General features: G+C 39.4%; 1 protein-coding gene across 4 annotated transcripts in view; it reads left to right on the forward strand.

Moving 5' to 3' along the window:
* The window catches only part of Mrtfb (myocardin related transcription factor B), a 156,550-nt gene that overhangs the window by 46,815 nt on the left and 83,605 nt on the right, over positions 1–26,130 (forward strand). For 2 of the 4 annotated variants that reach the window (XM_040730947.1, XM_040730943.1), the window contains exons 3-4: positions 14,147–14,360; positions 20,350–20,412. In XM_040730947.1, coding sequence (XP_040586881.1) covers positions 14,204–14,360; positions 20,350–20,412 — 220 coding nt within the window. In that variant the 5' untranslated portion in view covers positions 14,147–14,203. Of the gene's footprint in view, positions 1–13,996; positions 14,048–14,146; positions 14,361–20,349; positions 20,413–26,130 lie in introns of all 4 variants that reach the window. The other 2 variants (XM_040730944.1, XM_040730945.1) reach the window with 2 other exon arrangements.

Consider the following 26,130-nt stretch of genomic DNA (forward strand, 5'->3'; position numbering starts at 1 on the left):
AACGATTACTGTACTTTTTGTGTTATTTCACATAATAGATGCCGGAAACCAGGGATGTGACAGACAAAATAATAACACCAATTGCTCACATTATTGACATGGATTGATTTATTCAGATCTCTGCTGTACACCACAAGTCTGTTACTGTTTCTTTATCCTGTCAAAGTCAGCATCCTGTGGCCCTCACTCTTAGTTACCTCCTGTGGCTCCAAAGGTAACAGTGAAACCACCTGGAAGGTTTCAGAGCTGGAATTAGGTGCACGCTGGCCCACCTGGTAGCAGAGTTTCGCCATCACTGGTCCAAAGGAAGGGCATTGAGTGTGGTCCTTTCTCTGATTGTGATGCAGGCAGACTCAGCTGTGTTTCAGGTGTCCATGGTTCGTTCCTTTCAGCACTCTTGTATTTGAGCACCACTTAATGGTTCTGTTTAGAGCTAAAGGTCATTTAAAGTGTGAATTTGATTGGTTTATAATTAATTATATGCAATTTTATGGCCATTACTGCAATATAATTCACATCATTTTCAATAAAACAAAACAAAATCATCCCCCAATTGTACCTGTATACAGTCAGTCTCTTTCTGGACCCCAGTTCCAGGAAGCCACCAACTTAATTTGCCTCTGTAGGCCAACTTAGGGAGCTGCACGTGAACGGAACCACACAGTGTGCATTGTTTGGCTGCTGGCTTCTTTCACTTGCCATATTTCCAAGTTTTGTCCTTTTCCATGTGTGTCAAGATTGCTTCCTTTCTTGTTACTGAGCAGAATCTGTTGCATATCTCACACTGCATACCGTTCACTACCTGACAGTTTGTTAATGGTTCTTGGTGACTTTGAATGATGCTGCTATGAACATTTACCTCCAAGTATTTGTGTTAACGTTTCTGTTGTGCAGGTAACTTAGGAGTAGAATTGCAGGATCTCCTGGTGAAAATTATGCTTTATATTTCAAGGACGACTCAAAGTTTTCCAAAGTAACTATAGCAGTTTGCACTTGGCTAGCACTAGCAGGCTTCCTGTTTTCCCCTTCACTCCCCAGCATTTGTTTCTGTGAACTTTTGTTGCTGTTCTAATAGTAGTTCTATAGGGTATGAAGGGTGCTCTTTTTAACTGCATTTCCCCTAGAAATTGATGCTTGCCAGAGAGGTGCATGTCTTCCTTAGAGAAGTTTGTTCAGATCCTATGTATAGCTTAAAATTGTGGTAGTGACCGCTTGTTGAGTTGCAAGAGTTCTCTGTATTCTGGATTTCTATCCAGATCTGTGATTTGAACAGTACCACAGAGCACCTGCTTCTCACTAAGATTCAATAGTTTCCTCTTGTGTAAGATTTCTCTTGTCTGCCTTTTGTCAATTTCTAGAGTTCTAAAAGCATCATTTTGACACTGTTCCTCCCTATTGTTCTGGAAGTCCTGTTTCCATTTCATTTTGAATAGGTTCCTAGAACATAAAGTGCTGGGTCAAAGGACTGATGGATTTGTAGTTTTCATAGGTGTTAGTAATTTTTTCCACAAAAAACTGGAGGGTTTATAATTGTGTTGCACAGGTAAGGTTCAGGCTTGCCAGTGACATGTGTTAACCAAATTTTGTCATTTGGCCCATGCAGATATAATTAAAAATAAAATCTTGTGGTAGTATTTTGTTTATTTTCTTATTTATTCCTAGTGCTGAAATTGAAGTCTTGAAGTCAGAGTTTTACACATGCTAGGCAAGTGATCAACTCCTGAGTTATGTCCCTAGCACTCTTCCCTCTGTAAAATCTTTTTTTTTAAAGATAGGGTCTTGTTGAATAGGCAGGCCTTGAGCTTGTAACCCTCTTGTCTTACCCCTTTAGTAAGTAGTACTGCAGTCTTGTGCCACCAAACCTAATTTGACTGGCCCCTTACAATCTTAAGGCATACTAGAGAGAGTCCCAGTCCCTGTTGCTATGCGACAGATGACCTCCAAACCTCTAATTTCTTGGGGAGGTTCTTACTTGACTTCTGGTATGGTTAGGGGCAGGTGAAAGCTGGAGCAAAGGAAAGAGAGCTGAAATAGTTGGAGCTGGGGGCTGATTGGATATCTCTTTTTTTTCTCTCCAAGTCATCTCAAAATTGCTTTATGTGATGTGTTTGTGGCTTCCTCATGGTATGGCAGCCACAGGGCAGTCAGCTGGCTTACAGGGTGTCTCATTTATTCCAAAGATACATGTCTCATAAGACCTTGGGAGACCTATTGTCTTACTTTGAGTTTCTATTCCTGTCATGAGTACCAGGACCGAAAGCAACCTGAGGAGTAAAGGGTTTATTTGGTTTACACATCCTGACTTGCAGTCCATTGAGGGAAGCCAAGACAGGAACTCAAATTGGGCAGGAACATGTAGACAGGAGCTGATTCAGAGGCCACGGAGGAGTACTGCGCACTGGCTTGCTCTCTGTGACTTGCTTAACCTGCTTTCTTATAGAACCCAGGACTGTCAACTTAGAAGTATACCCACAATGGGCTGGGTCCTCTCCTAGCAGTCATTAATTAAGAAAGTATCCTAGAATCTTGCCTGCCTACCACCTAATCTTATGGAGACATTTTCTCAATTGGGGTCCCTCCCTCTCACATGACTCTACTTGTGTCAAGTTGACATAAAGCGATCCAGCACACCTGTAATGACCCAGTCTTCATAGTCACTTGGAAGTATATCCCTTTCTTGTAGAAGAAACTAGCCAAATCTTAAATAGAAGGCTATATGCTCTGACTTTTATGGGAATGGCTACATATGAAGTGTATGAATATGTGAAATGAGAGGTAGTGTCATATTCTTTGGGGAAACAATCTGCTACCATAGTTTCAGCAATGAAAGGAGACTTCTACGTGAAAGAATAGACATTTTCACACGAGCATCCATAAGTTGACTGACCCAAGAGGAGGCTAGTTCTGATTCTGAAATGATTGGGATCTTTTACATTCCATCTTTAGAGAGACAGTTCAGGCAGTATTTGGCTTAACTAGTTCAGACATGAAAAATGGTCACTGCTGTCAGTGAACCCCACATGTGAAATAATACAGATATTGCCTAGCAAGGAGGAAGAGTTGAACTTTGTGAGCCTTTAGAACTTTAAGTCAGTCTCATCAAGCAATCTCAAATTTATAATTCAACTTCACACCTTAATACACTAGAAACAAGGTAAATCAAACACAAGCCAAGTAGACAGCAAGAAATGAAGATGAATGCAGAATAATAATACAGGAAATGGAAAATAATTAAAGTTGGTACTTTAACGACATCAACTTTTAGGTATTCTGATGAAGAAAAAGAGAATTCAAGTTACTGAAATCAGGAATGAATGTGGAGATAGTAATTCTGGCCTGCTTAGCATTGTATAGAGTGTCTAGCCAGGACAGTTAAACAAGAAAATGAGATCGAGATGTCTAGGTAGAAAGGGAAGAGGCGAAACTATCACTCTTTGCAGATGACTGACATACGTACGTATGTACGTACATATGTATACATACATACATACATACATACATACATACATACATGCTCACTCCTTGAAGAACCCGAAAAAGAAAACCTGTTAAGGCTTTTCAGGTTGTAGGGGAAACAACTCATGTACAAAATGAGTTCATGTCTTTGTATCCACAATGATGATTTTAAGAAGAAATCATCAAAAAGAAATACCCAGACAATATTTAACCATAAGATACTGTTGAAAGAAATTAAAGACAATCTTTTTAAAAAGTGGAAAGACATCCATCCCATGGTTGGAAGAATTACTATTATGATGACTATATTGGCTTCCTTTCTATAGATTCAACACAATATCCTTGGGCTTCCTTAAAAACCTGTGTTTGAAAAAAATGGGTCAGCTGGGCGTTGATGGCACACTCCTTTAATTCCAGCACTCAGGAGGCAGAGGCAGGCAAATCTCTGTATGTTCAAGGCCATCCTGGTCTACAGAACGAGTGCCAGGATAGGGTCCAAAGGTACACAGAGAAACCCTTTCTCGAAAAAACCAAAAAAAAAAAAAATGGGTCATAGACTGGAGAGATGGCTCAGAGGCTAAAAGCACTGGCTGCTCTTCCTGAGGTCCTGAGTTCAATTCCCAGCTGCCACATGGCAGCTCACAACCATCTGTAATGAGATCTGGTGCCCTCTTCTGGCTTGCAGGCATACATGCAGGAAGAACACTGTATATCTAATAAGTAAATAAATCTTAAAGAAAAGAAAAAATGGGCAAGTTAAAGTTCACATGATAATTCAAGAGACCCAGAATAACCAAAACATCTTGAAAAAAAAAAAAAAACAAGAGTTGGAAGAAGCCCATTTTTCAGTTTTAAAACTTACTACAGGGGGGTGTATACCTTTGTTCCCCAGTATCTGGGAGGTAGAGGCAGACAGATCCTTAGGAGTTCCAAGCCAGCCAATAGTGCATTGAGATTTAAAAAACAAAACAAAGTAAAACTTACTACAAACCCGCAGTAAGACATTGTGGTACTGACTTAAGGATAACCATATAGATCTGTGAATGAACTGAGAGTTCAAACATGAGTGCCTGGTAAATTTAGATTAAACACAGGAGCAGCAAGACCATTTAAGTGGATAGCCTTGCTATTTGTGAAGGCACACACTAGTCATCCCAGCCCTCAGGAGATTAAAGCAAGAGGGCTGCAAGTTCGAGGCCAGAGTGAGACCTAATCAGTTGAGGGGGGGGGACAGACGACAAAACAAAACACAGACAAGTCTTTTCTACAAATGGATGGTTCTGGATGTTGCCATCAGAATAGTGAAGTTGTATCCCTTCCCCACGCCATGTACAATAGTTTTAAAAAATGGATCGAAGAAAACTATAATACTTTTAAACACGAGAAATATATATATATATATATATATATATATATATATATATATATGGGATTGGTTTTAGTTTCTTAGATGGTACAATAAAACAACCAACCAAAGCAAAGCATGGGTAAATTAGACTTCATCAGAATTAAAGATTTACTATTAGAGCACACTCTTAAGACAAAGGAAAGTCAGTCTGTACAATGGGAGACAATATTAGCAAATCTATATTTAGACAGATTATTACATTTATTTTAACAGAAGAAAAACAATTGTACCAATTGAGTATCATTGGAACACAACAAAAAGAGGTTTTTAAAAGCCCATCGCAGAGGCATGTATGTTTGAATACCTTAAAATAGGTTACTTAGTGGACTTCCTTGGTAATAATCACGTAATTGTGTTTCTTATATTATGGAAATGAATAACAATGCCAAACCTGCCATACTGACATTAATCTACTAGTCTGAAATAAAATCACACTTACTGAGTTTCTAGGAATTTGAACATTATGAATAATGAATATTTCATATCAGAAGAACTCTGGCAAGGTTCTTTCCAAATCCTTAGAATTTCAGTGTTATCTCTGTACTGATGTCAGTGACTTTGTTTTTTGTCAGGTGTGGCCTATGTCAGCAAATCTGTTAAGATGTAATATTAGTTATGTTTAATGTAAAAATTTAAGTAGAAATGACTGTTCCAATTCAATAATATAAAGACAAATATTTTAAAATGGTATGTATAAATGGCTTATACTCACAAAATAGATATTATCATTAGGCGTTAGTGTTGGGCAGATTAAAACCACAGTTAGATGTCAGTTCATCTACTAGATTATCATTTTAAGAAAAGATTTGGGTGCTGGGTGTGTGGTTCAGCTAGTGCAGTTCAGTTAGTGTAGTTTTTACCTCGCATGCAGAAAGCCCTGAATTAAATCCCTAGTCCTACATGAGCTGGGCATGCTGGTGCAAGCCAGTAATCTAGAACTCGAGTGGTAGAAGCAGGTGGCTCAGAAATTCAAGGTCACTGTCTGCTACGTAGAACATTTAAGGGCAACCTGGACTATATGAGACTGCCTAAAAATAAAATTAAAAAGATATGCAGAAATTGGAGAAGTAACATTTTACTGGGGTGAACATCAAACAGTACTGCCTTGTAGATACCAGCTGAGCATTTCCTCAAACGGCTAAATGTAGAGTTACTCTGTGACCCAGCAATTCTATGCCTGTGTGTACTCCCAAATATCAAGGGTTTAGGAAGGAGGCTTACATCAGGTTGGGGTTGGCTAAAAAGTTCTGAGGGATCAAAAGGATATATGTTCATAAAGGACTTGTACATTAATGTTCACAGTAGCTTAATTCACAATAGTCAAAGTCCATCATACCAGTAATGGGGAAACAAAATATGGTAAGTCCTCACAGTGAATTATTTAACCATAAGAAGCCATGTAATACTGATACTTGTGACAATGTGAGTGAGTCTTGAAAATATGTTAAGTAAAAGAAGCTACACATAAAAGGTCAACAGTCTGTGATTCTATTGCTAACAAAATCTGTAGAGCCAGCAAATCTGGGAACACAAAAGGCAGATTAGTGACTGCCAGACACTGAGAGAAGAGATGAGGAAACAAATAGCCATGAGTTCTTGATAAACAAGAAAACAATTCCTTATTTACAACTCAGCATTAAAAAATACTTAAAAATGGTTATTTCTTATCCACAGCTATAGAGCAAATGATAAAATGTTCATAGATATAAACTGTTATTTTATACACAAAATGAGATTGACACAACTCATGAGCGTTTTGAAGGGCTAGTAAAACTGTAGTAAATTATCTCACACTTTCTAATGATATCAGATGCATATCGACATAGTCTTTTAAAACCCTATAGATGAGCTCCAAGTATTAAAGAGTACTAAATAAATACCTGGGTTTTGATTAGAGATTCCTTTGGCACCAATGTTGTTGACTCTGAGTGCTTGGTGATCAAGCCTTACCATCCTCCACTGTGGGCTTAGTGCTTCCTGCTTTCTCTACACTCTCTGTCCCAGGACTGAGCTGTGACCAAGAGTGATGCTGGAGTTTGGTATTGCATTTCTGGTCTAACAATGGAGTCATTTGCTAAGTACAAGTCAGCTGTATTTACTTCTAATCTGCTTAGGCTGTTGCAGTAACTGAAATGTTATGTAAACAGATACAGTACAAAATACGTGATCTTTAGACACACAAAGTCATGTTATAAAAATACTTTTGAAACAGGTGAGAAATTGGGGCAGAGAATGGGTTGAGTCAGGTGGTGGTGGCTCACACCTTTAGTCCCAGCACTTGAGAGGAGATCTCTGAATTTGAGGCCAGCCTGCTCTACATACAGAGTGAGTTCTAGGACAGCCAAGGCTACACAGCAAAACCATGTTTTGAAAAACAAACAAACAAAAAATAAAAGAAGTGGGTTGAAAATTTGAAAGTATAAACACATTTTGTACTCAAATTGAGTGTTTATTCTGCTTTCTCAAAGCAAAACTTGGAGATCACAGGCATTGTGTATGAGAGAGTTAGACAGCCTGTCAGAATGCTGGTAGTAAATGGCCATTTGCACACTTTATTTAAACGAAAGTGTTTTAAGATCTGCCCATTCTGTTGATTGTTAATATGAAGAAGAGCAAACAGCTAGGGGAAAGACACTTGTGTTTAGTTTCTCCTTTCCTTATGTTTCTCTTACTCCTTTATTCTTGATGTAGAGTGTTTGGAAATGAGAATATGGTATATTTTTCTTACCAGTTAAATAAGTGCTTGGAAGGTATGATTCAGTGACAGACTCTGTCACAAGGCTCTGGGTTCAGTTTTCAGCATTGCACAGAAATAAGTAATGAAATATTTAATGTTTTAAAATATTTGCTTCTGGCCAGGCATTGATGGCACACACCTTTAATCCCAGCACTTGGGAGGCAGAGGCTGGAGGATCTCTGTGAGTTCGAGGCTAGCCTGGTCTACAGAGGGAGTTCCAGGACAGCCGCCAAAGCAATACAGAGAAACCCTGTCTCGAGAAACCCATATATATATTTACTTCTTAGCAAATTTTGGTTCAAAATCAGCAGTTGCTTTAAATGCAGTGTTTACTAAATGTGAAAATCATTCTAGTTTAAAATTAATCCTCTAATCAGTTTCATACCCTGTAAGAATCATCCACTACAAACAAAATTTTGAAAACAGATGTTCAAGCTAAAAGGGGCATTTTACCTATATTACTTAGAAGTGATTGACGTTAATTCTGTCTTTTTAATATAAAAGTTGAAAAGCTACATGTATTCCATACTTTCACCAATCCTGTTTATAGATCATACAGACTATTTGCTTATGTGTCATCATTGTGCTCATCAGGACTGAGTTGTTGGGAGAACAGCCTACAGCCTGCTGCAGGTTGAAAACAAACCATTACTTGGCATTCTCAGAGCAGTAACCATGTCTACAGAGAAGGGTTGTTACATCATTTTCTATGTAGGGAATTGTCAGTATTTGATACATTTATAGTATGTTTTGTCCTGCATTTAATAGCTACATATAAGTCAAACTGATACAAATAACAGCACTTTTAGAGGGTTTCTTTGAATGAGCCATAAACTATTGTCAAAAGATACCCCTTAATCTGGCAGTGGTGATGCACGCCTTTAATCACACAGTACATGGGAGGCAGAGGCAGGCAGATCTCTGTGAGTTTCAGACTAGTCTGGTCTACAGAACAAAATCAGGACAGCCAGAGCTACACTGAGAAACCCAGTCTTGGGGAGGGGGAATGAGATACCCCATTTATACCATTACATCAAGTCTGCAGCTTCCATTTCTTGCATCTGGCATATGATTCAGACAGCTGTCTCTGTCCCCAGCCACACCTGTCTTTCATACTCTTGCCTCGGAGCCTGCAGTTTTCTCCCAGTGCCGTGGGTATTCCTGCTCTGCCTTTCACTCCTTCCTCTCAGTGCGTTGTGTACACCTATCTTCTAACTGCCCATCTGGAGGCACCTACCCACCCTCAGCTGCTTAACGTTTCGCATGGTCCAGCCCTGACACTTTGGAATTGTCTCTTAAATGCTGTTGGAACTTGGTTCCATCGCACAGTCACTGCCTAGTTCCTGGCATTTCACTCTCTGCTGCAGCTCCCTTGTTAAAATCCAATTCTGGGCTGATTCCCACTAGAGTCCCCATCCCTAACCTGAGCTAGTCTACCACCCCTGCCTGATTCCTCCCCTCTCCCTTCTCTGCCTATGCTGCTGTCTTTTGCTGAGGAAGAAAACTCTGCTGGACAAATGCTAGCTCACCCTCATGGACTACCCTGATGTGCCATGGACATACTGCGCTCTGTTAAGGTCTCAGAACACTTTAATCTCCATGCCGTCTTCTCTTCACACATGCTACAGTAATTGCTCTCTGACTGATTTCTTCTCTGTGAAAGGAGTCTGGATCCTTCTCCTCTGTTCCCCTCAGAGGCTGGCTGTTCCAGTGAAGAGGGAGAAGCACACCTACTAGGCATAGATGCCTTCTAACCAAGATGTTCTGTGGTTATTTTGATCCATTTATACAACTATGAAGTAACATTTGTTCATAAAATATAAACAGGTTTGATCATGAGTTTTGATTGTGTGTATTTTTGTCTTTAAACATCTTTGTCCAAACCTGCTGTTTTATCTTGTTTATTTAGACGTTCATTTTTGTCTTAATGTTTGAGATTCAGAAGAACATGAAAAAGCAGAGACACAGTTTTGCTACAGCTAAGGCTTTTTTTTTCTTTGTGTAGTGGGTAATCCACTTATCCAAATATCCACATTTGAATAGTTGTGTATTGAACTTCTGAAGCTCCACACAGACATAGCTTGGGTGCCTTATTTATTTAACATATGTAGCAGTGACTATATGTTAGCTATTATATGTCCCTGAAATTGACCATTATAAACAAGGAGGTATTATGGGAAGAAGCTTGGTTTTGAATTTACATTCATTTGGAAATAAATGCTAACATTGATTTAAAGACTACCTTAACCCAATAACCTAGTGTTTAAAAATACAGAATCATTATTTGTGGTATTATCTTGATTCCATTTTAAAAGAAGATTGAGAAATCAAAGAAGTAAAAACAAAAAATAGGGTAATGTCTGCTGTTTTGTTTCCATATTAAAGTGATTTGTTTATTGATAATTTTTATTTTTTAATTACAGTATAATTCATCAGTTCCCTATCCCCTTTCCTCCCTCCAAACTCTCTTCTTATTTGTTGTTACATATATTTGTATATTCTTAGATACATAAATGCAACCTGTTCAGTCTGTATCATGTTACTTGTTTTCAGGCCTTACCATTTGATGTTGAGTAACCAATTGTTGTGTCTTCCCTGAGAAAGATGATTTCTCCCACTCTCAGTATCCCTTGGTTTCCTCGAAGTCTTTGTCTAGGGTTAAGACTCATTAGCTTTTCCCAGCCCACACTGTTCAGCTCATGTTTAGGCAGCCATATGGGTGAGAGTTTATGGGTGGAGCTTCTGTTTGAAGGAATCACAATTTCATAGCAAACGCTGATCCTTTAGCTCTTAGACTTTCTCAGTCTCCTCTCCTGCAGTGTTCCCTGAGCCTCAAGTACAGGAGCTGTGTCATGGATGTGTCAGTTGGAACTAGGCTCCACAGCTGTGTATTTTGATTAGTTGCAGTTTTCTTCAGTGGTCTTGGGCTGTTGCAAAGAAATGTTTCCTTGATGAGGGCTGAAGACTACGCTTAACCAACTAGACCCTGGAGAATGATGTCTGGTTTGTTGTAAGAACAAAAGTTGAGTCCTGGGTTGATGTTACAGAATCTCCTGTGTCTTTACTTCATGCCAGATGAGTGCTGGATGTTCTGTTTTGGAATGTTTCTGTTACTAAGTTTTGTAAGGAATAAAGTCCCCAGTCATTCACCACATTGTCAGTTCCAGACAAATGAATTTTGTCATTCTTTGTTCACTTCAGATGAGTGATATTTACCTTATAGCTCAGTTTTGACCCAGAGGGACAATTTATTTTAATGTTCTTTCTTTATCATTTCATGATGTCTCATATTAGATCTCAATTAGAGACTTCTAGACAGAGTGCTGTTTATAATAGATGTTGAATTTCATTTTCAAAAGAAATTGTCAAGCACCTAAGTAGACTTTAAGATGACATCCTACAAATTTCAGAGTATATTCCATGCTCTATCAAAAATGTTCACGAGTATTAAGTTAATTTCTTTGAAAACTTATTCTTTTTCCTTTGCTACATTTTGTAAAGATTTACTTAGCTTATAATTTTCTCAATTTGGAAGTGTGTGGGAGTTTAAGGTGAGTACAATGTCAAGGCATAAGTTGAAAAAGATCTTTTAGTATTAATAACAGGTAATAAAATACTGCCTTGAAAATAAAATCTCTGTCTAAAGCACCCTCTGGGTCAGTACCACACTGATATTCAGGGTTTGCACATCTTGCCATTCTACAGTTATCATGGTTCTTGTGTCTTTGAAATATTTTGTTATGAACAGATTTTATTTTATAGGAACAAATAATTCAAAATGAAAATTCAGTGTTGAAAAATCTTTGAGTTGTATTTTAATGTTTCTTAGTAAAATAAGTAATCTTGCCTGCAAATTTATCTACCTAATAGAACCTTTTGAAATGAACATTATTTGATAGCAATGTATAGTCTTCCCCATCTTCTTGGTTTCCCCTAGTGTTCATTTACCTTTCCTAGAATCATATCTTTTTCTTTTTTAAGTGTGTTAGTTGTGAACGTATATATTTGGACTGAAAAAAACAAGCATCGTCAACCTCTCTTTTGAGTGTTTAGCTCCTTAAAATGTAATATAATTATTAGAATATTGGGTAAGGCCTACTATTTTATTTGTTGTTTTTGCTTGCCTCATCTTCCTCCTCACCATCGTCCCTTTCTTTTGGGAGTTAACTGGGTGTTTTTTAGAGTATCATTTAAATTACCTTGTCAGTATTTTAGCTAAGATTATTTGTATTGTTGTCTACAATTATTTTAGGATTCTGCCTTAACTTCGCAGTCAGTCTTTTTAAAGATTTTACTTAAAATCTCTAGAGATATAAAAAGGCTGATTGCATTTGCCCCCTTCATCCTTCATGCTCATATGGATTTCACCTGTGACTTTTGCATTGCACTTAATATTGAAGAAATTAAGAAGAAAAACTAGTCTTAGTTTTTTACTTGCATATTCACCACTTCAGTGCCTTTGCTCTTAAGAAGTCTCTATCTGCTTCACCTTCCTGATATCCCACACGAGTTCTTTAAGCATCTCTAGTAGCGTCCATCTGCTGGTGATGAATTACCATCCTTATTACAGCGTATTTTCAGTGACTGTGGAGTTCTGGTTAGCAGCTGCAGAGACTCTAGATTTTGGTAGTTTCTTAAGACTGTTTTAGGGGAATATAAGCTTGCCTCACTTGTTTGTATAGCTCTTCCTTCTGTATGTTGGGCAGCCTGGTACATCTCAGTGGGGTTCTTATGGCCATAGCTATGTTCTGTAGAGTCTTTCCTGCACATGTAATGCTTAGGGATCTCACAAAGATCTGGGGTTTGGTTAATCTTTTTGAGGAACTGAATTGAAAGACAAGGGATCCCTCCACACTATACAGGCTAAATGACTTTCAACAGAGATGCAAAGACAATTTAGTAGAGAAGATGATCTTTTCTAAAATGATGCTGTAGCAATCAGATGTCCATAAACAATCAATATTGATTCATATCTCACTGCATATATAAAACTTTGCATCTTGCTCTTAAATATATGATGTCTTTCTATGTCTAGAAGGAAACACAAGAGTTAAGTTCTGTGACCTTGTACTAGTCTAAAATTTATTAGCTACAACAGAAGTGTGACACATAAAAGTATTTGTAAATTGGACCTTACCAAATCAAAAATACCTAACTTTTATAAAACACCAATGAACACAAAAGTGGGATGCACTAACTGGAAGAGAGTGATTACCAGAAGCATACTAACAAAGTACTTGTGTCCAGAATATACAAAAGATCTCACTTTTGAAAATCCAACTGCATACTATTAAAAATGAGCATATTTCATCAAATACTTAATTCAAGAACATAAGGGATGGGAGATAATTGCATAAAAAGATATCCAACATCATTAGTCACTAGGGAAATAGTTTAAAAAGGGCTAGAGAGTTGGCTCAGGGGTTAAGAGTAGAGGACCTGGGTTTAATTCCCAGCACCCACATGGCAGTTCACAACTGCCTGTAACTACAATTCCAGGGGATCTGACACCCTCACACAGACATACATGCAGGTAAAACACCAAATGCACATAAAATAAAAATAAATCTTTAAAAAAAAAACTACCATGAGATGAAAAACCTCATGCCCTCTAAAATGAAAAGAATCTACAAAAGGATTGTCAAGGATAATGGACCAGCTGGGATCTGGTGCCCTACCACTAGGGGTGGAAAACACTTTTCCAATTTCTTAAAAATCTACATATACTGCTATCATGTAATCTGGTCATCCCATTCCTGATATGTAGGAGAGAAGTGGAAGCATGTATCCAGGCTCGTGTATAGGAGAATTTTTGTGTTGTAATTGTCAAAACTGCAAACCACCCAGCCACTAGGTAGCTCGACAGTCTAAATGTAGAGAATGCTACTGTATAAGTAGACCACAGTTTCAGCAGGCAAGTTGCCACTGCATAGCATGGATGGACTGCCATTGCCTGGCTTCCAATTCAGTACCTAACTAGTATCGCATGCTTGAGGTTCTTGTGTTTTTTTATTCTGTTTTTACCAGCTTCTCAGTAATCAGCACAGTCCAACATATGCTGTGGTAACAAACAAAACCAAGTCTCCGTGACCTAAAATAAAATTTCTTTCCCTTATGAACTGTGTTTTCTTTGTTTTGGGTTTGTTCATTCTGAGACCCAGGCTGATGAAGGAGTCTGTGACTGTTGACTAATTCAGAGTCACCCAGAATAAAGGCATCGAGATGGACTTGCAAGCCAGCCCATTTCTTTTTTTTACTTGGTATTTGTTGACTTCTCATTTTAGCATGTGCTAAAATCTTTAAATAACATCAATAGCTAGAATTTTCTTTAATCCTTGATATAAAATGTATATAAATGTCATTTAGCTTTTATTTACTGTAGAAATTCTTTCTAGGTAGAAACTGTATTCCTGTGAGTTGGACAAGGAACCTGAGATACAGAAAGGGTGAGTTGGTAATAGGCACACAGCAGTAGAACTGAGCTGTAGTGGAACCTAGGAAAAAACTTAAACTGTTTAATTTACACTTTTTAAAACTTCTGTCAGTTTCAACAGGTCACGTCTGAGAAGTGTCTCGTACTTCCTGTTGCCAGTGGCTGGAACATGATGGATCACACAGGGGCCATAGACACAGAGGAAGAGCTGGGTCCTCTAGCCCACCTTGCACCAAGTCCTCAAAGTGAGGCTGTGGCTCATGAATTCCAGGAGCTCTCTCTACAGTCCAGTCAGCACTTACCCCCTCTGAACGAACGCAAGAATGGTGAGTGTTTGATCACACGTGGGGCTTTGATCTAGGGGATCACCCTCTTTGTGAGTCTAGCTAATTCCCATTTATGAATGACGCTTTATCATTTGCACTGACAGTCCCCACAGGGGACACTTTCCCAGAGGTACAAGACAATTCCTGAGAAGGGGCAGTATTTCACTTCCCATCTACTTCTTTGCTTGTGTCTCCAGTAACTCTCTGCACTGGGAAGACCTTTTCCTGGAAAGGCATTGTGAAGGTGCTGATGCCAAAGAATTAGGTAATGGCCTTGACCGCCTCCCTTTTGCTGTCTCCAGTATATTAGAACTTAATTTCAGAGGCCAGAGTGAAAGCAAGAACTTCTTGAGTGATTTTATACTAGTGGGCACAAGATGAACTAGGTTCTATTTGGAGCCAGTTCATTCTTAACAATATGGCAAATTCTCACTGATGACAGAAGGCATCCCAGAGGCCCCCAGAAAACAATACTAATAAATATAGATTAGGTACATTTAGTTCTAATACACAGCAATACACTTCAAATATAAACAACAGTGTGATGTTCAAAGAACATGCTGACCATGCCAAGGCAGAAGAACCCAGAACTTCAAGTGGGTTTACCCTGCTGTCAGAGTTCTCCTGTGTTTACCTTTACAAGTACATTTTTTAAATTACAGTTTTTTTGTTTTTGTTTTTTAGCATCTTTTATTCTCCTTCCTTTTTTAAAATTTAAGTTAGAAACAAGCTTGCTTCTCATGTCAATCCCAGCTCCCTCTCCCTCCCCTCCTCTCCTGCCCTCCCTACCAGGCCTCCTGGCTCCCCACCCAATCTCCACTCTGATTACCAGGGAGGGTGATGACCTCCATGAAGGATCTCCAAAGAAGAAATCAAATGATTTTCCTGCAGAATGTTTCCCATCACCCTGGTAGGATTCTAGGGCCTGAATGTGTCCCAGTCGGGCCTACTGACTTGTCCTTGCTGAGGACCGCAAGTAATGTTGAGTCTTTCACCACAGGCTTCTGCATGAAGTTGCAGTGCCTTCTTTTAAGAGTCATGTAGTTTTGTGTCCTAAATCTTTTTTTATATATAGAAATCAGTTTCTAGGGATGTTTTATTATACTTTCAAGACACTTTATTTTATTTATTATTTTTTTAAATTTAGAAACAAGCTTGCTTCACATGTCAATCTCATGACTCTTTTGAGAGTCATGAAGTTTTGTGTCCTAAATCTTATTGTTAGGTTCTGCCCTCCACCATCTTAGCTTAAAACATATAGACTTGGTTCAGAAAGAGCCCTGAGTGACATTTTTTAGACATTCTGTCACCATGATCCTGGCTTTACTATAGACAATCATCTGAGGCAAATATATTTACTCAGAAATGGCAATCAGGTTGCACAGTATCCCTAGACTAGTTTCATGTCCCAGGTATTTGAGTTGTATTTGATATAAAATCAGAAGGCCACAAACTGGCCCTGTATAGCAGAGGAGGGAATGCACAGAAAATGGGTACACCATAGTCATATAGTTCATATAAGTAGGCATATTCTCTCACAGATGCTCATGTAGATGCCTGAGTGTAAGGTACACATGTACAACAGGCTCCCCTTAAACATTCAAAGTTTATTATTTTGGAACCCAGAACCTTGTCCTGCTGGGTAAACACTCTACCCCTGAAATATGCTCCCTTCCTTTGTGTGTCGTTAGGGAGATAGGTAAAAGGGTAACATGATTAATTTTCAACTTTATTTTATGAAGTAATGCAACTATTTATATTGTTCTCTCTACTCTCATAGTTACTAAAACTATCCTGCCCAAACTCTGTATGACTCTATGTGATTAGTGTTTTACCAACCCACATTTATGTGTTGAGCTGTAATTTCCAGGATACATCTTCATTTCTGTCACTCTGAGTTCCAACAGCTTTTAAAATCTATGTGTGATCCAGCACTGAAATTCTATGCTGAATCCTAAGCACCACTCATGAAATAGTAGGGCTGGTTTTCTCCAGTTGTCTCATATCCATGATCTTTGTGACATAATCATTAATGTTTGATTTGTCATCATTTGTAATCTTGTGCAGCTGTAAACTTCTGTTTTAGAATAAATCCACTTTGTATTCTGTTTTCAAACCAAATGCTCATTGTTTACCTGTTCTGAGAATACAGGAAGAGTATGTTGACCTCCAGTCTACCCTTTGCCTGCCTGAATCAACTTTTACTAGAGTCCTTTCTGAGAGAAAATATTTGACTAATTTTTTAAAAAGTAGTTTTAAAACACTTTTTTTGAAACAACGATGTTGCACTTTGAAATTATAGCTTGGAAATAAGTAATGTTATGATATTTTTCTTTGATTATCACTATAGTGATTCCATAAACATAAAATTAATTTTGAATGAAGTAGGCTTTTTAGCGTTGAGTTTTCCTCGAGAGTAATTTCTATTCAGTGTGAAGCCATGGAAGAACATGTCACAATGAGGTGCCATCTAAAGATTCAAACAGGAGCCAGCTCCCTTTTCTAAGGGATAACTGTGGGAACTTTGAAATGTTCAGGCATGTATTCTAACTTCAAGCTCGTAGCATCTTCCTGCCTTACATACACAATTCAAGTTGTGGAAGGGATCTTTGTGCACACAGTATCAGAAATGTAGGATTTTAAGGAGTTGTTAGTCAAGGAGTGAAATAAAAACCCAAGTCAGGAGGAGTGAGTTTCAGTGGTGTACAATGACTGTGGTTATAATGATGTATGGCATTCCTGAGAGAATCTAAGCATCCTTACTACAGAGATAATCTGATACAAGGCTTCATTTAGCTACCCACAGAGTGTGCATATTTCAAAACATCATTACACATGTATGTTATAACTATGTACCATTTTGTCCAATTAAAATGTTAAATAGAAAGGAATCTGGTGTTGTGTGTGTGTGTGTGTGTGAGAGAGAGAGAGAGAGAGATAAATGATAGACCCTGACTTGCTTTCTTTAATGTTTTCATGTATGTTGTTCATATTTTTAGCTCTTCGTAGTCTTATGTTTAAATCATATCAAAATGGAGGTATTGGTCTCAAATCCACTTACAAAGTATTGTGTAACCACTATAAAAGCATCACATTCACATGTCCTTGCTCGTGTATTTTGTTGTTATTCCTGAGTATTTAACTTTTTTCAATGATGCTGCATTCTTTTCTGTTAGAAAAATTATAGGTCATTCAGTTGGTGATTAGAAGGGTTATGTAATCACAGCTGATAATTCAGCTCTGTGAGCAGATGGCTTCACATTTAGGTAATGATTCCAGTATCTTCTATCATCTATTTTTTTAGAAATATTTTTGTTATTCCATTAGTTGAGTGGCAGAATGTTCCCACTCTGGAGTAAATATGGAAGATGTTCAGCACAAATACACTACATTCTTTTCTTTATGTCTGAGTGTTGCTAAAATTACAGCTACTAACATTTCAATAAGGCAATCATTTAGGTAGTTATCTTTTCTACATGGGCCCTGTAAAGGAAAGTAGATATATAGATACACATAAGCTGTGTTTCTTTATGAAAAAGTCCATCCATAAAACACCAAACTTCATTCTGTCATAACACACCAGTTAGCCCCATCTTATTTCTATATTTATGTTGGCATTTCGTGTTCAATAGGAAAAGCTCAGGTGGAGGACAGTGTAGGTGGATACCACACTCCTCAAAGGAACTGCAACCTTCCTGTGTCCACACTCAAGGAGAGCTCTGTTAGGTGTTTTGCAGGATGAAGGCAGGGAAACTGCAGAGGTATCAGGCATTGCCAGTGTTCCTGCAGAGGAGCCTGGGTAGCTGCTGTGATAAAGAGCTGTACACTCTCCAGAGCATCTTGTGTGTTTGGAGTGAGACTCAGTGCCCTTCACACAGCCTCAGGCTCACCTTCAGTAACCCAGTAGCAGTGAGGCAGTGCCTGCCGCCTGCCCGCCTATCCTGAAAAACTTTTGTCTGTGGCCTATCACCTCTGACTCCCCCAGTCTCATCTGAAGCATTTGCTGTGAAATAGCAAGTGTGTGGCCCTAGTAAAGAGAAATTTCTTTTTCAGACATTCATATCGATCATTGGTTATCATAGTTAGGGACTTCAGCCTCATCTGAAAATTTTTTTGAGAATTTTTTCCTTCCGTTAAATTTGTACAGTGAAAAACTTAGACCCTCTTGTGCTTTGTTCATTAATGACCCATTACTAGAGAGTAAATGGCATATTCAAAGGTTGGTTGTCCATAAGGAAACATAGAGCTCTTGACTTTGGACTCAGCACAGGGCTTTATGTAGCTATACACAGGACAGGGAACTTTCCAAACTGTGGCATTGAAGCAAGGGTAGCCACTTGCCTTGCACCTTAGTGAATAATGGCTTCTATCCATAATTGCTCTGCTCTTTGCATTTTCTCTGAGAACATTTCCCCACCCCTCATTAACCTGTTGGTCCAGGTATTTGGAAATGTACAAAGGTAATAGACATTGTTCTTGGACAAACTGCTTCTCAGACTGCACATGAGCTGGCACAGTTGAGTGGAAATGTGAGGGGATAGGCAGTTCTGTCTCCAGAGCCAGAAGCCACAGAACCCTGAAGGCAGCAGAGAGGGGCTGAGCAGGTGCTAAGCAGAGGAGCTGAGGCTGTCCCTGCTCCTTTGTACTGGGGAAAACAGCAGGGCATCATTTTCTGTAAAACTCCCATAGTCACTTTTCTGTTGGCATCTAGGGTCCAGGTACTTACTGTGACTCTTCAGGCGTCGCTAAACTGTCTGAAGAATTTTGATCATTTGTTTTTCTTCAGGAGTCAGACTCAGAAAATTACTGCTTATTTCTAATATTCCTTAGTCAAGATTTTAATTTTTTCAATCAGCCTTAGGATTTAGACTAGACACAATTATATAGTCCAAAAACAAACTTGAGAACAACACCTGCAAGTGAACTTCTTCAGGTTGTGGCTAATGATGGTATTTGTGAACAGTGTGTTTCCTGACTCCTTCAGAAGGAAAAAGAAGCCTCATAAGCCCCTAAGGTGAGGCACTCCCTTTCATAATGGTCCGTAGTCGCCTATTGAATAACTTGTTTTGTTTCACAATGTCAGTAGGCACCTATAACCTGTCTGCCCTCTTTTTTCTACTCTGGATTTCTTCAGACAGTTGTTGGTAAGGATTTAGTTTGCTTTTGTGTGTTGCTGAACACACCCTTGTAGTATATGCCTGGTGGGAGGGAGTGGGAGGGGACCCTTTCCACACCTCTGAGCTGGGCATGAATCTTGTCTTGTATAGCAAGTACAAGGCCAGAGTACTCGTAGTGCTCATCCATGTTCATTTTAGGGATTCTGGGGCTCACAGTTTCACATGACCACAGGGCCCCCCACAGCACCCCTGACTCCTCATTTGGAGTCATTCACTTGGGCTTTTAATGGTGTCTCTTAGAGAAATGCATCACCTGGAGCATCGGTGATTACCTTTTGTATTAACAGGGCAACTTAGTGAATAGTAATTAGCAGTTTACTTTAATCTACCATTGAAACCACATTATCGTAACATACAGAAATGCCTAACCTAACACTTTAAGATGCTTTCTAGGTACTAGATTCAAGAAGTGTATTTTTACATAAATTGAAATGATTTTCTTAAAGTTAGAGTCTACTGTATGTTTTATTAGACATTGGATTGGTGAATAGTAAATGTACTTGTGAAGGAGGAATTGTTGTCCTTCAGAGAGCATCAAGGAAGAGAAAAAAGACATCAGAAACTTGTAGTCTGCCATACCTGTGAAGATCCTGTTAAATGGAGGGAGGGTATTGGGAAACGCAGCCCATGAGTATTTCTATTCAGTGTCATTTAGTTTATACTTTAGGATATCGATATCATGGTACTGTGATAGCAGAAAGCAACATGACGAATGAGAACAAATGAATTGGAATTTTCTCTTTGGTTTTCTGACTCCTTTAACCATGCTCTTGGCTCTCCTGCCTCTCTGCTGCCCTCGCTGTTATTGACAGGAAGTATAGTGTTTGGGGAGTCAGGACTCCAGCTTCCTCTGCCGGCTCAGTCTGTGAGCACGGGTAAGTCCAGAAGCGCTCTGTGTCACAGTGTCCCCATCACGGCGTCTGTCTGCAGCTTCAGCCACATGCTCCCCTCCTGCTGCCCTTTCTCATCACATCATGCACTCTTTCGCCTCGTTTCCACTTTTGTCTTACTCTTCAGTGGGCAGCAGAACCATGAATACGCTTCCTTCTCAGCCAGCTGACGTTATTAAACATACACATGAGCTCTCTGTTAGTCAAATGCTCCTCATTGTCAAAAGGAAAAGAAATTGACTTGATGGATGCTATTTTTAAAATAATGTCTCTACTTTAGAACATGCGGTATTTCTTCCTATAGCTCTCAAAGGTTAGCCAGGTATGTGTTATGTGTTGATGGTGGCATCAGTCTATCAGTTTAAAAGGGACTATTTCACTTTTTTTTTTAAAGTCCAAATGATCGATGTTCTTGTCATGTATGTTGCTGGTTTTCACTGAGAGTGCTAATATCTTTATTCACCATCTTAGAATTTTGGTGTGTGACCTTGTGTTTAATAAGGAAAGCAGGGGTTTTGCAGGCAGCATTTAGCTCCTGCCAGTGTTTGGATGGCTTTCATGCTGTGGATTGGCATAGACACCATCATCATGGCAAGGCAATTAAGATGCTAATTGGGTTGCCAGCTAGCCAGCCTCTCCCAAGGTATTGAAAATTGGTACCCCAAAGACAGAAATAAAGATACTTTTATTTTTCATTCATTCATTTATTTATTTATGTGTTTGAGTTTGTACACACTTGTGTTTATGCCGTGTAAAGGCAGAGTAGTTCTGAGGATTGAACTCAGATTATCAGGCTTGGCAGTACATGTCTTGACCAGGTGAACCTTCTCACTAGCTACCAAAAGATATTTTTAAAAAATATTATTAGCAAACATTTATTGAGATGACCATTGTGTGCCTTGATCTAAGATAATTTTTAGACTTCCAGCCTCTAGTGCAAGGTCAGCAATTCAGAGTGCAGTGTAGTCCTGTAAAACTGTTGGGCACATAGGTCTCTAAAAGCAGTTCCCCTGGCTGTATGCAGAAAAGCAGTGTAGAGATGATTCTTGAAGAACACACAAAGCACAGTCATGCTCACACTGCATGCTTGATGAGCAGGAATCTCCAAGGAGCAGCACACAGGGTGGTTAAGAACACCAACAGGACCTAGCTTCTAGCTGGACTATTACTTGGCTGTGTGTTTTCCTCCCTCTGCCTGCTTCCCACCGGCAGATTAGGGGCCACACCTAGTACCTGCTCTGTAACACTGCTCTGACAGGAGAGGAGGTGAATCTCTATAGTGTTTAAAACAGTACAGAATTAATGTAGGTGCCTAGAGAGACTGGTGTCTCTGTTCGTGAGAAATAGGTTTCCCCCAGTGATGTTTTATGACTTGTTGGCTTTGTTTCTGTTGTTGTTTTTATTAGTCCCAGTAATTTTTGCTTCCTGTTTCCACAATTATTTCTTCTTAAAGAAAATAAAATGGTACACAGCTTCTTCCTGCCACTCGTATACCTTCACAACACTGACAAGCAGCTTCTCTGTTGAGCCCCGAGAAGGCAAAAGCAGTGGGTACAGGTTTCCCATGAAGTTGTCTCTCGTGGGTCCTGCCAGTTCCCACAATCCTAGCATTCCCTGGGCATCAGTCAGTGTCTACAAAGAAGGACTTTGAGATTGTGGAGCATGTGAAAAGACAAACAGGCCAACACTCAGGCTCTCTAGGGACCCTGCCCTCCAGAACAGACTCCAAGCTGACATTTTCACAGGCTGCTTGCAGGAGTTCCAGTAGGGCAGGTCCAGTCAGCAGACCCCTGAACAGTGCCTCCATCACCCAGGCAGCTGTGCTGGAGGAGATTAAGTCAGTAGATGTAGCTGCTGAGATGCTGAAGGCCTGTGTGAACACCCAGGGCTGGACAGAAGATGTTCGGTATAATAAAGTAATAAAGTGACTGTGATGTTTAAGGAGGTTTCTTGTTCTAGGTTGTCATCTAAACTTTTTTCACTTTAGTTACAGGAAACCTCTGATATAATCACATCTCAGACTTTTTTATTATGACCTGATCATTTAACAAAGAAATTAGATTAGATCCAGAAATGACCTGTTAAAAAATAAATATGGATATTAAGAACATGTTTATGTTGCTGTGATTTGTTTCCCAGTGACCTTTGAATGCATAAAAGCAGAGACTTGCAGTCATTTAGAATGCTATTCTGAAAGATCTTCGGTGACAGCAACTGTTTAGCCTGATGCTTTATGTTAAGGAAAGGGGCTGCAATTGTTTTTATTTGGGCCCTTTATGTTACTTTATTGTGTGCTATCATACTTTTAAGAAGTTTCACACACACACTATATATAGTGTGTGTGTGAAGAGCAAGGGATTTGGAGGCAGGATTACTTAAGGAAATAGGTGATTAAGATTGACTGAGTGTATACTTGGCTATAATTGCTAAAAGTCCTGGGGCTATCCCACTGAAAGTCTGGGTGGCATGTCTACAATTCCAGAGGTGGACAGGATTCCACACTGGAGCTGTTTATCAGAGGTGGGAAGTGTTGTTCTTAAAGTTTTTGTTTTGTTTTGTTTTGTTTTTGCATTCTCCTGTTTCTTTTCAATAAAGCTACAGAATTCCGCTGTTAAGAGTCCTTATCAAAGCCAGCCGGGTGGTGGCGGTGGCGCATGCCTTTAATCCCAGCACTTGAGAGGCAGAGGCAGGTGAATCTCTGTGAGTTTGAGGCCAGCCTGGTCTGCAGAGTGAGTTCCAGAACAGCCAAAGCTACACAGATAAACCTTGTCTCAAAAAAAAAAAAAAAAAAACCAGAAGAGAGTCCTACATAATTAGAAATTTATGATCCCAGATCCATTTCTGTTGTCATATGCTTTGAATGATTTTTTAAAGGACACGAGCAAGTAGACCATGTATGTGCTCAACCAAGCCCCTTCAGATTGGCAGTAGGAATAAAATAAATTTTATCATAGTTATCATAGTCTGTTGGGAATTCAGGATGTTTTAGATGTCCCTAGTTTTGGAAGGTGGGGGAGGAAAAGGAAGGAAATTAAAGTGAAGTAATAAATTGATCGTGAGTAGTTATCAAATATCCTGAATTGTGTGACTCCTGATCACCGTGTAAAATATAAATACTGAAAAGGATATGTGGACAAGTGCTTTTCACAACCCAGGAATAACAGTGGTGTTTAACTAGATGCAATCTTAGTACCACCCCTGTCTCTGTCTTTGCCTCCCCCAGCAGCCCCATGTCTGTGTGTGCTAGCCTTCATTTTTTTTAAACACCTGGAATATGTTGATGAGCTGGTGAATTCTCTACTTGTGTAACTGTATGCTTGCTTGTTTGTCATAGACATAGAGTACCTATTTGGTTGTCAAATGCTTTCCACAGAGACACCGTATGGACCGTATTAGTTACTTGTCTGTTGCTGTGATAAAATACCCTGACCAAAAGCAATTCTTTGGGCTTATGGTTCTCGAGGGAGAGTCCATATGTCTGGGGAGGTTTGGCAGCAGGTTGTTGTAGCAGGCTGAGAAATCACATTCAACCACAAGGATGAAGGGTAAAGAACTCACTGTACGTCAGTTGTGGCTTTGAACTCTCAAATCTCAAAGCCCACCCTCATTGACATACTTCCTCCATCAAGGCCACACATCCCCATAGCCCACCCAAGGAGCACCACTAACCAGGGATCACGTATTCAAATATGGGAGCCTATGAGGAACATTTCTCATTCAAACCACACACACTAATGCCTTCAAAGTATGGAAATTTTTACTTGAATATACAGATGTCATAATTTGGAGGTCAGTATGAAATGAAGTTCTGACTAAAATACTGGCATTTAAATAATTTGGAAATTGTGACTCAAGGCTAAGTGGTTTTAGAAAGTGTCTTGATTTTTATTTTCTTCAACTGTGGCGCTAACATTCTCTGAAGTATACTTTCTTATGGAATTGTATACATTTTACAAGCAACTGTGATTATTTCATGTAACCTTGAGGGTAGAATGTTGTTTATGTCAGGTCCCACTTACGAAGTGTCGTTTGCTGTCACTAATGACTTTCTATTCACTTGTTCCACCATGTATTCAAAAATTTAAAACTGCCTATTATCCTTGTGGATTTATTTTTCTTTCAGTATAAGGTCCTGTGTATGCATGTTTGTTTATATATGTAAAGGACAAAGGCTGATGTCTGTGTCTTTCTCAGTTACTTTGTATCTTGTTTGTTTGGTTTTGGTTTGGTTTTGAAGCAGGGTCTCTCACTGAATCTGAAGTTTATTAATTCACCTAGACTGGTTAGTTAGTGAGCTTCAGGAACCTCCCTCCCCATCTACCTATGTTCAGCACTCCCAGAAGTGAAGTTATGGATATTTGTTGTCACATCTGGCTCTCATGTGTGCTGAGGATCTGCACTTGGGTCCTCATGCTTGCATAGCAAGCACTTTTGTGGAACTGAGCTGCCCCCAGAATCCTATGTTTTGATACAAGGTCTCACTATGAAACCCTGGTTGACTCTGTAGTCTAAGCTTGGGGCAGTCCTCAATGCCTCTGCATCCTAAGTGTTGGGATTACAGGGTATGCCACCATGTCTGGATCCTTTTTGTCTGGATAATCTTTGTTTCATGTGTTTGATGTTTCTTGTAAGATAGTGTGCTCATTAATTTTTGTCAACATGACACAAACTGGAAAGAAGGGACTTCAATTAGGAATTGCCTCCGTCAGGTTGTTCTGTGGGCAAGTCTATGGGACATTTTCTTGATTGATGATAGATGTCAGGGGCCCAGCCCAATGTTGGCTATGCCACACATGGGCCAGTGGTCCTGGGTTCTGTAAGAAAGCAATCTGAGAAAACCAGGGGAAGCAAGCCAGTGAGTGTACTTCCCCCATGGTCCCTGCTTCAGTTTCTGCCTTGAGTTAGGCTTTGACTTCCTTTCATGATGGACTGTTTTTGGTCATGGTATTTATGACAGCAAGAGAAAGCAAACTAGGACAGTAATTGTAGTTGAGTCTCCTTTTTTAAGATATATTTTTTATTTAAGTATATGTGTTTGAGTCTGTGTATATGCACATATGTATGTGGGTACCCATGGGTATGTGGGCAAGAAGAAGACACCTGAATGCTGTCCCCTGGAGCTGGAATTGCAGGCAATTATGAGCTACCTGGTGTATATGCTGGGAACACAACTCCAATCTTCTGAAAGTACACTTAACCACTGAGCTCTTTCCAGCCCCTTGAGTCCCATTTTAAGCACCTCCTTTTTACAATTTCATGTGTTTCTCATGAAGTTATCCTTTCACATCATGAAATACCCTCATTCCAGGTAATGAACTTTCTTCTGAAGTGTTTTCATAAACATGACATGACATGAGGTCCTAACCATATATCTATTTCTAGTAGTTTCTTTTTTGTCTAAGTTTTTCTTTTAATTTCATTGTGCATTCCAACCACAATTCTCTCTCCCACCCCTCCTCCTGCTTCCCCTTGCCTCCCCCCTAGCCCACCCCCCATCCAATCCTCCTACTGGGTAAGGGCTCCCATATGAGGTCAAGTCGAGGCAGGACCAAGCCTCCCCCACACATACACATTAAGGCTGAGCATGGCATGCCACCATAGGGAATGGACTCCAACAAGCTAGCTCATACACCAGGAATAGATCCTGGTCCTGTGGTCAGGGGCCCCTAGGATAGACCCAGCTACACAGTTGTCTCCCACATA

The sequence above is a fragment of the Mesocricetus auratus genome, unplaced genomic scaffold, assembly GCF_017639785.1.
Source record: "Mesocricetus auratus isolate SY011 unplaced genomic scaffold, BCM_Maur_2.0 Super-Scaffold_100024, whole genome shotgun sequence".
NCBI lineage: Eukaryota > Metazoa > Chordata > Mammalia > Rodentia > Cricetidae > Mesocricetus > Mesocricetus auratus.